This window comes from Arvicola amphibius, chromosome 8 (assembly GCF_903992535.2).
Source record: "Arvicola amphibius chromosome 8, mArvAmp1.2, whole genome shotgun sequence".
Lineage (NCBI taxonomy): Eukaryota > Metazoa > Chordata > Mammalia > Rodentia > Cricetidae > Arvicola > Arvicola amphibius.
The window spans coordinates 10,324,846-10,336,033 of NC_052054.1; the positions used below are offsets into that span (position 1 = coordinate 10,324,846).

At 47.7% G+C, this 11,188-nt stretch overlaps 1 protein-coding gene across 5 annotated transcripts in view; it reads right to left on the bottom strand.

Moving 5' to 3' along the window:
- Zdhhc14 (zinc finger DHHC-type palmitoyltransferase 14) overlaps nt 1–10,339 on the bottom strand; it is a 250,803-nt gene extending 240,464 nt beyond the window's left edge. For 2 of the 5 annotated variants that reach the window (XM_038340372.1, XM_038340371.1), the window contains exon 1: nt 9,173–10,335. In XM_038340372.1, coding sequence (XP_038196300.1) covers nt 9,173–9,417 — 245 coding nt within the window. In that variant the 5' untranslated portion in view covers nt 9,418–10,335. Of the gene's footprint in view, nt 1–9,172 lie in introns of all 5 variants that reach the window. The other 3 variants (XM_038340370.1, XM_038340368.2, XM_038340369.2) reach the window with 3 other exon arrangements.
- Between the last annotated feature and the right edge of the window lie 849 nt (nt 10,340–11,188).

An 11,188-nucleotide genomic window follows, 5' to 3' on the forward strand; every position in this document is an offset into this window, starting at 1 on the left:
ATTTTAAATCCTGCGTATTTACAAACATGTGTTTTTATTTCAGTATGTTTTGTTCTAAAGCATTTTATTATGCATTGGCTTATATTTCCTTTAGATATTCTTAATGGCTGGAAAATACTATTATTGGTTTTATACCATGCATAGATATAAAAGATAGAACAGTAAGAACACAAAGGGTACAAAGATTAAGGAAATGATAAGGTGTTAAGATTCATATGTTATTTTTGAAGTGCAATGCTTATATCTGGAAGTGCATTATAACAAATAAAAGGTCACACGGTAGTACCTTAAGCAATCACTAATGACAGCACAAAAGAACACAGCCTAAAGCTTTAAAAGAAGACAAAATAGAAAACTAAAGATATGTAATTACTGCATAGCAAGGCTGAAGGCAGAAAATAAAAACCAAAGTAATGGCTGGGAAAATGGAAGATGAACAGTTGGTTTACAAAGTTAATGGGTTATACTGAGACAAACGACAAACTGCAATGGATTGTTGTGTCCATGTTGCTTCCTAAAACTGAAAATATCACCATTTTGGCAAAAGAAAGTATCCTTTTTGTTGTTGTTTAAAATTACACAGTTGCCAAGTATAAAGGCCCTGCCTATAAGCCCAACTTTAGAAGAGACTGAGAGGGGAAGGCTGCGATTGGAAGCCAGCATGGGTTGTTTAGCAAGAACCCCATGTCTCAGATAACAAAATGCTCCAAGCTGATTACACACTGAAGCATTGGGAAATGAAGGCTCATGATGTCAGCTTAATTTTCAGGGGTTTGGAAGGATTACAGCAGAGAGAATGAAGAAAAGGGAGAGCAAGAAATCCATCAAGAAGTGATGGTACTCGAGAGTCTAAGAGACTAAATTAGTCTTGCGACTCTTCCGGAAGCTTGAAATCATTTCGAATTAAAAAGTTGTGCCATCTGCACAAGTAAATGTATCCAATGTGATGCTACCTTATATTTAAAATACACAAAGTCAATGCTATCATTTCAGTAAGGAAGACTACACATTGCTTGGTAGAGTGTTGATACAGAAAAGCTTGGGCTGAGGCCATAGCCTGTTTGGTACTGGCTGGCATGCCTGAGACCTAAAAGAAAGAAATGGGACAGGGTAGGGGGTGAGTGTGGAGCGGGCTAGGGAGGGTTGACGAGACATGAAACCAAGTATCCCACTGTTTGAGAATGCAAAAGGCCATGTACTAAAAATGACTAGCTTCCTCCTTCCCATGGCCTCGGGGAAGGGAGTGGAGACTGGGCCAAAGGATCCAGGGCATCTGGAGTAGACTGGAAAGTACAGTAAGATTTAGAAAAGCAATGAGAAGAGTTTTAGCAGCAAAGAAATGGTTAATGTTTAAGGTGACAGGTGCACTTGTCCTGATTCTAACATGAATCAAAACATTATAAGATAATCTATAAATATCTGTAACTTTTATGTGTCAATTAAAATTCTTAATTAAAAACATAAAAAGCACTGGTATTAATGTGGTTCTTGAGTAGGGTGGGAGTTGGATGGATTTTTTTTCAATAGTATTTTACCTCAAAACTTGAGCACATATTTATCCATAATCTTCTCTATGAATAAGTCCTTAAAAGATGAAAACTGGACATACAGAAAGCCCAATCTATTTTATAAAGTACAATAAAAAAACATACAGTGAAATTCATTATTTTGTATACTAACTTAAAATTAAACTATAAGAGATCTTAAAAATCTGTTTGAAGGGCTAGAGAGATGGCACAGCGGTTCAGGGCACTTACTGCTCTCTCAGAGGACCTGAGTTCAGTCCCCAGCACCCACAACACAAGCCTCAAACACACTCCCTCAACCCTTCACTGCAGCGCCAGAGGATCCAACGCCCGCTTCCCACCTCCTTGGGCATCTGCACTTCAGTGCAAATCCCACACACAGACATGAATGTACAAATGCAATTAAAACTCAAGTAAAAAGTGTTTTGAAAAATATATTTGAAAACATGTTGTGTATAGCACACACCTATAATCCCAGCACTTGGGAAGCAGATGCAGGAGGATTTCCAGTTCCAGACCAGCCTGTGCCACACTATAAGATTTGGACTCAAATTTAACAAAATATTTGAAGTGGGATCAATCATTTACATTTAAGGAACAACTAAATAAGAACATGAGGGTTCCTAGCCCTTACCTGAGCAACTGAACAAACGGATATTTTATTAGACCCCAATTCCTAGATGCAACAAACTTTAAAGTATCTATGTGAACAGTTCTGGATTTGCTAACAAGCCCAGCTACAGGAGAACAGCATACTTCCTTGAAATCTTTCATTTAAATTCTATTGCTAAGACATAATAACTCTGTCATGAATAAATCATGTACAAGATTATACTGCAGAAAAGAAAAATCTCCAGGATATGCAGATATGGTCCATTAAATAATTAAGCATCACTACCCTATTTTAGGAACCTACTTGAATCTCTTCTCCATAACACACGGTATCACTTCCCACCTAGACAGATGGCAACAAAACATGGGTGGATGGGGCTGGAGAAATGGCTTAGCCATTAAGAGCATGCACTAATCCTGCAGTGAATCCAAGTTTGGATCCCAGCACCCACATCAGGCAGCTCACAACTGCCTGTAAGCCCAGCCCCACGGGGATCCAACGCTTCTCATGTTCAATAGCCCACACATGTGTACACACACACACACACACACACACACACACACACACACACATAGATATCAGAATGATTTTTCTGCTTACAAAATTTAGGGCAGAAATAAATAAATACTAGAAAGCAGTCTAAGCCAATGAACATCCTGATTCTATGACTAGCTTCCTAAGCCAATAAGAAAACCTTTCTGGCTTCAGTGGACACATTTGAAAAAGGATGCCACTTGATTCTGAATTCAGAAGACTCACATCAAATACAGTTGTTAAGATAAAAGTGTCAAATATAGTTGTTAAAAGAATTCTATAATCCACTATTAATTATACATTCTCTCTATTCATACAATCTCCTCAAGTACAAAAACTAAAACACAGAGAAGTTTTTCAATAGTTTTCCAGTCTATGATTAGTTAATTAAGCACACATTTGCTGAGTGGGCTATGTACCTGCTACTGTGGTAGGGACTGGGGAATCTAGCGCTGAAGAGAACACACAGGGCCCTCAGGGAACATGCATGTGTTGACCACATACACGAAGAAGTGGGCATTTGTCATGTAGGAGACTATGATAAAGTTTTTGTTTGTTTGTTTTTGTTGGTTTTTTTTTGTGACAGGGTTTCTCTGTGTAACAGCCCTAGCTGTCCCAGAACTCACTCTGTAGACCTGGTTGGCCTTGAACTCACAGAGATCCTCCTGCTTCTGTCTCCTGAGTGCTGGGATTAAAGGTGTGCGCCACTATGCCCGGCCTAAAATGAAGATTTAAAGTTACTTAAGATTCCTGGGGAGCCACTGTGATTCACATACATCCCTGCCCATCACTGTGTAGACAGGGAACGGCCTCGTAAGATCCTGAGGGTTACTGCGCCATTTCTCTCAGTCCCCTGGTATTTTATAGAGCATAATATAACCAGCATCTGGCCAGAAGAAGATACGACCTGTTGCAGATGTTTTCAGAGGAAGGTACAAAAACAGATACCAGGAGCTAGAGAAGATGGTCCCTCATGGTCCTAAGAGCTGCATCTCGGCTCTGTAGTGAGCTAACCCATCCATGACAGAGGCACTACTGAACTGGCAATCATTTACAGATGGCAGCCTCAGCTACATCTTGAATGCCAAATGCTCCCCAAAGGCCTATGAGTTAGAGGTTTGGTCTCTAGAGTAACACTGTTGGGAGGTGGTGGAGCCATCAGGAGGCAGGGCTGAGGCAAGTCCTTAGATAATTGGGGCATCCTCTCAGAAGGGATTATGGGTCTCCGTTCTCATCTTCTTTGCTTTTCAGTCATAAAGGGAGAGTTTTGTCCTGCTATGTGTTGCTCACCACTGTCATTTAGAACCCCTACCTGAGCTCTAAAGGAAATGGGTCTGCTAAACCATGGGCTGGCACCTCTAAAACCACGAGCCAAAATAAACTTTCTCTCTTCATGTGTTAATTATCTCAGGCATTTTGCTATGATGGGGAAGCTTCCTAACACGAACTAGGAGCCTATGTTACAGGGGTAATACTTTACAAGATAACAAAGATTATTTCACCTAGAACAACATCATTATTATAGGAAGTGACACTTTTATTTACCAAGAAAGAATCCAAGTACCATTGCTAAGGCAAGCATGACCCGGGCTCTACTGATCCCCAATGGCTCTTCATTTAGTTCAGAGGGGGTTAGCTAAATTAACAAGAAAAGATGGAAGAAGTAAGAGGAGAGGGTTCTGGAAGGAGCGGGCAGAGAAAGAAGAGAGAGAGAGAGAGAGAGAGATGCTACTTTTTAGGAATTGTTTATTCAGTGTGTGTGTGTGTGTGTGTGTGTGTGTGTGTGTGTACACACATGCACGCCAAGGCATGTGTTTTGGAGGACACAGCCACTTGCGGAAGCCAGTTCTCCCTAACTACGTGGGTCACAGAGACCGAACATGGCTGTCCACTTTGACTGCAAGCCCCTTACATGCTGAGCCATCTCACCGGCCCCACACCGCTCTTTGAAGCAAACATCAATGGACTTGTAGCAAAGATTTTCAGAGTGTTCCCAAATTCTCACATTTGAACTCCAGAAATACCTGCAACCTGTCACAAGGAGACACGTCATGCCTAGTATCTATGCAGGCCTCCCCTCACCTCACACGAGAACGTGAAACACGCGGCTTCCCACTCTTTCTACCCCTGTGAGAAGTAACTATGAAATCCTGATATTTAGAAACAAAGGCTTTTCACTTCCAGATTTTTAGCCGTGACAGAACAGGCTGCATGTATACATGTATGCATAATTCAGAGGCCAAGGATTGACAGTGTTCACTGATCTTTTCAAACCCCATTCTGCGGCTGTGGGAATGACGGGACTTGGAGGAGATTCTTAGTAACTTCAAGGAGCAGGGAGACGTCTCGACAGTGCCGCCATCAGCATCCCTTCCTTCCGTCTTAAATGCCAGCTATGAAACGCTGCCGTTTCACCAGCGCTCCATATGTTCAATAAAGGCAGGCAGAAAGATAAGCAGCCCTGACCTGCTTGGAAAGAGCAAAGTGTTACAGCTTGTTGCTTCGGGTAGTTTCTTGGCTGGTCCACAGTTCTAAGACGAGAGCTCCCAGAATGGAGACGGAATCAGGGTGTGGATTGGGACATTTCCTCGAGCACCCCTGCAGGCCGCCCACTCTGCAGGGGTGAGATCCAGGACACTGCTGACATGGGCTGGAGGGACGTTTATAAAGGTCGCTGCTCTCATAAGAGACTGCACGGTACCACAGTTTCTCCGAGCTAATAACACTATCTCAACACTCTCGCTTATTAACCCACATGCACCCTTCCTCAAGACTCTCAAGGAGTAGGCAGCTTCCGTGGGAGGTTTAACGCGACAATGCATACCATGCAGTTGCCATTGCTCCACACTAGACACCATCGTGAGAATACTGTCCTCTTTAATGCTAACATGTAAGGCTAGATATTACAAATCACACTTTGTAGATTTTGGACGTTGAGGTGTGCTAACTGACTTTCATTTAGCTATGATAAAACACTCTAACCCAGTGGTTCTCAACCTTCCTAATGCTACAACCCTTTAATGCACTTCCTCATATTGTGGTGACCCTTGACCATAAAATTATTTGAGTTACTACTTCTTAACTGTAATTTTGCTACTATTATTAATCATACTGTAAATATCTGTGTTTTCCAATGGTATCTGGGGGGTCGAGAACTGCTTCAAAAGTTCCTTAGGGAGGAAAGGGTTTATTCCAGCTTAACTTCCAGAGGACAGTGCATCACTCAGGGAAGTCAGAGCAGGAAGTGATGCAGAAACTGCTGAGGGATGCTGCTCGCTGGCTCACTCACACGCTCTGTTATATAGCCCACACCTACTTGCCTGAGGGACGGGGCCACCCACAGTGGGCTGGGTCCTCCCATACTGATCATTAATCAAGACACTATTTCAGAGTCAAGACCACAAGTCATTGTGATCTGGGCAATCCCTCAATTGAGGTTTTCTTTTCTCAGGTGATCCATGGTAGTGATAATAATAATAATAATAATAATAATAATAATAATACCCTAACAAACATAAAGTTTATTTTTAAATGACCACTTAATTGAGGGTCATACTGCTGGCAAGAAGTTTATGATCTGCATTTCTAAAAGTTCTGCTTCTAACCAGATTCCACGCTTTGCAGAAAACAGGATGGGTGTGAAGCTAAGGAGAGTCGGATTTGTGCTCAGCAGCCTTCCTACAGCTAGTGTTGTGACTGCTTTCTTCCTCTCCCCTGTGGGAACAATCCTCTCTCCTCTGCCATTCTCCAGGGGCTGAAGTCACCACCAGTGCCCGTTGCTGAGCTCTGGTGAGCTCACTTCTCTGGACTTCACTTCCTCGTCCATCTGTCCCAGGTCGAGAAGGAGGAGGGCAAAGGGCAGAGTTATATGACAGCACCATTGGGAGGTGGTGGGAGATTGGGCCTCATCGAAGGAAGGAGTTGGGGTGCCCATTTCTGTTTCTTTCCATCTCCTAGCTGCCATGAAGTAGCCTTCTTCAAGCACATGGTCTTGCCGGCCTCCATGTTACCCTTCTCCTTGGGTGTGAAAGCGGTGGGCCAAATGAACAGCGGCTGACGCCTCTGACACCGTGAGTCAAAAGCCAACTATCTTCCTTTCAGTTATTTTGCTAGGGTCTTTTACCACAATCATAAGCCAGACATAGCATTCACATGAAAAGCTACCAAGGCATGAAACAAAACACTCAAAATAGGGAATCACAGAATATGAGTTCAACAAATAACTAAAGGATGACCAGGAAAAAGATGGGCGGGAACAGATAATATTGGCATTTCCTCTTGATCACATTTCCTGTGTGCGTGGCTAGCTGGTTTTTTAGTCTCTCGCAAATTAACTTGGTTAGAATAATTTGATTTCATTCCATCTCTAGCAGCGATTAGAAACTTAAGACAACGTCAGTGCCCACGACAATGGAATACAATGGCAATGCCTGATCAAATCATGACAGGCCGAGGTTTGCACAGACCTATGAGTCTTCCCAACTGGAGCACAGCACTAGGATGGGCCTCTTCCTTTCTTGAAGCTTCAGCTTGTCTAGTCGAAGCAACACTGGTGGTGGAGAGTAAGCATGCGTACAAATACGCACCCCAACTCCCGAAGAGCTGACATAAAATGATGCTGCAAATAGGGTCTAATAAAAGCCCAGAGCCCACGGTTCTTCCTACAGCCCTCAGCTAGCACAACAGAGGGTCTTAACAAGCTGAAAGTGAGGACTTTTGGGAACTCTTGAAAAAAGACACACACAGAGAGATCAAGAAGTGAAAATGAATATATGATGATTTGGTTAGAAGCTACATTTGAACAGGAAAATAAAAGATAGAGCATAATAACTCAGAGGGGTCCCTCAGCACACAGTGAAGGTTTGGATGTGCATCAAAAGGGATTAGTTACCAGCCTGCATGCAGCACGCTCACAGCTGAAGCTCTGTAACTCCCACACAAAGATTATCTGATTGTCTCCACTCTTAGAACCCCCCAAAAGAGTTAAAATGCCCATGCGAATCTACCAGAAGCATTTTATGACAACAGAGGCACACTGAACACTCTCCAATTAAAGCCACCTGTAACTAAAGCCCCTGCAAAGGAGATGGTGTTTCTGTTAAACATGTGGCATCATTAATCCCATCCAGATGTAGAATACAAGTGCCCCAGGAGCCCCTGCACCCCTTCCCCCAATGTCCACCAGTCCGGTCAGCAGGAACAAGAGGCTGGCTGGCTGTGCACCCAAGAAAACAACAGGGGCTCCACAGAGTATGACTTCTTGGCATTCTACACAAAGCTCATACCCCTTCCCTCCAGCCCACAGGTCCCCCAACAGATGCCATCGATTTAATCTCAAACACCCACAAAAGTTAACCGAAGAGACACCTAGGCAATCCAAAATCAGAAATAGAGGCAGGGGCTGTAAGGGGGGGGAATGAAAGCTGGGGGCATCAAAATCAGAGCCTAGTACTTGTTAAAGACAAAACTAAACAAGCATAGTAGGTTTTAGATTACCCTAGCCAGAAGAAGCGGAAAGGGCTGAAAACATTATCATGCCTATAATAGATGGGATGTGGGCAACACAAACATCCATAATGTACTTCTTTCTGAAAGTTTGGGTAGAGGTTGTAACTTTTATTGCGCACAGAATGGGGGAGGGGTAACGCAATCAGAGCAATTGCTATTGATTTGGAGTATGGCTAAACTATTTACCTAATGGCTACTAATGAATGGGACCTTTCTTCAGCAGGCAGAAGGATCTTGCTTACGCCCAATTTGATTTTCCTAAAGACTCACGTTTCCCACCCCTAGGATAAAGTCCCGAAGGGTTGTTTCTGGAATCAGGAGGGGCCATGAAGTACCTCGTTTTCCTCGCCAGGCCTCACATCTTTCACCTGTTCCCGAATGATCTGTTGTGGGTATTTTCTACGGGAACTTCTTTGAAATTAAGAGGGGAAATGCTCAACCCTCAGTAAGCGAAAGGCTGGTAATCAGGGGCACAAGAAGAAGGAAAAACGAAATCACCGCAGGACACTGCTGGTAACCCACACTTTCAACCTGAAAGAACCGAGATTTCTCATTATTCTGCAAACTGACTACAAGATTTAGCCAACTAGGCTTCCTTAGCGGCGGAGGTGGGCGTGGGGGGAGATAAGTCAAGTTTGCCCCCCATCTCAGAAATTCCCACACCCCTCCCCCAGAAGGCTGCACCTGGGCTGATGTGCTAGTTCCAAACTCAGAGCAGGTAACCCACCTGCCTGGTTCTACCCAATCCTCAGGAGCCTGTGACCTGGCACAGCTTACATGTGCCCCCACTCCCCTCTTCCTTACTCCCAGGATCCCTGCCCATCAAGGCGGTATTCTGGGGGAGAAGGGGCTAAAAATCAAACAGTCCCTTAAAGGGAAAACAGGGAGAGCGGGTTGGCATTATATAACAATATACACCAGAAAACGAAAGTCGCCAAAGTAGAGGCAGGGGAAGGCGAGGGGAGCAGGGCATCTGGAAGCCACCACTTACTCGAAGGCGAAGAAGAGTCCACTAGTGACCAGGATGAGGATGAGCGTCAGGTAGAAGACGCCCGTCTGCCGGGCCATCATAATCCTCCCGTTGCAAAAGAACTTGTTTCTCCCCGGGAACACCTCCCATTTCCTCCGGGCCGCGATTTTCTTCTTCTTGTGGGGCGACTCCATCGGGGAGGAGCTGTGGGTGCTGATCTGACTGTACTCGCAGTCTTTCATGGGCCCGCCGCCGCCGGGAGGCATCCACGAGGACAGCCGGCTGGGGGCGCACACCCCCAGAAGCCCCCCGGCCGTGAGGGTCCCGCCAAGCCACGGCCGCCGCCGGCCACCTGGCCGGCCCGCGAGCCGCGGTGCTGTGACCCCTAAACGGGCTCCCGGCTCGGCGACAACTTTGCTGAGGACACCCAGGTTAACCCCTTGGGGAGCCCAGCTGTCATAGCAGAATCCGCTTTCCGAAGGAACGGTGTTAGTCCTCAGCCCGCGGCAGCGGTTCTCCGTGGCTTCCAGCCCGTGGGTAGGGGTTATAGGACCCCGTGGGGGTGCGGGGGACCGTTCAGCACACCCCCAAATCGCGGTGCGCCCGGCCCCGCCACCAGCAAGCTCCCGGCTGCGCCTTTGCTCCGGCCCGCGGATCCACGATCGCCGCGCCCAGAGGGGACACTAGGCTGCAGACCCCACGCCGGCTCCCTCCGGAGCCACTTCTGCGCCTCCGCCAGGTGGCTTCTACTCCTTCCCGGTGGCGGATCCTCCCAGGGGAGAGCGCTGCAAACTGGGAGGCAGCTCGCGGCACCGGCAACCCCTCCCAGGGGTGGGGACAACCGCGCGTTATTCTGTCAGGAGCTCTTCGGTAAGAGCCGGGCGCTGCCCGCACGGCGACCCCGCGTCCACGATCCGAGCAGCCGCGCCGTTTCCGCCGCCCTTTGCACGGGGCTCCCGGTCGAGGGTGGAGGCGGCGTCTCCCGGAGCTTTCTCGGTTCCTTCTGTCCGGAGGAGCCAGCCCTAGCTCGACGAGGGCCGCCGGAGGGCCGCGGGGACACTGCCACAGACACTTGTTTGCAAGGCTCAGCCCCGGCGCGCGCGCGGCGCTCCGCTCCGAGCTGGTCCGCCTCCTCGCGGCCGGGTGGGCGGCGACGCCCGCGCCTCACAGCCGGGCTCCTCCTTCTGCTCCTCCTCTCCGCCAGAAAAGCCGGGGCACCGGCTCCCCGGGGTCCCTGCCCCAGTCCCCTCGGGCCAGAGAGCAGGGCTCGGGGACTGGGCCGGCCTGACGCGTCCAGAGGAAGGCGCCTGGCTCCCGGTGACATTCTTCGCCCCAGGAGCGACCGGGTCGTTCCCCTCTGTACTGAGGCGCCATGCGCTCCCCGCGGACTTCGGTCCGCTACAGGCTTCTCCTTCGGACTATTCCCGGCAGCAGCTGCCGCCTCGGGACACGCGCATCCTCACGGCCACTCGCCAAACCATTCTTGCAACTACCGGGAACCTGAGAACCCTCGGCGAGGAGACCTGACCTTCCCTGGCCTGCCCCCAACTCGTCCTCTTCCTCCCCAGCGCCACGCGTGGCCGAGATGCTGGGGAATCTCTACTGATGCCCAGAAGAGGAGGTGAAATGCCTGATGACAGAGTGATTAGCCGCGGCCCAGACTTCGGGACCTCGAAGGGCAGGGGACACAAGAGCGGTCTGTGTCTGCTCCAACAGCGACAGATTGGGTCCTTCTTTCGGATTAAAAGCCCTTTGTGGCAGGCTTTGTTTGGCTCGCTGCCTCCCCCACTTCTCATCCTCTACTTTTGTCCCACTGATGCTCACAGTGTTCCCGTTTTTCTTCTGTCTCCTTCCCCCTGTGGAGCCCGCACACAGTAAAGGGACCGCACGTCTAGAGGATGCTCGGAGTGCATCTCTCTCCACCCCAGCCTCACAGTCGGATGGACCAGTGGGCTCAAGCCGAGCTCCAGAAGCCTACGCGCTTTTGTGCTCCTGGGCTTCGTGTCCGTGTGGGAGCGCTTACTGGGGTTGTGCACT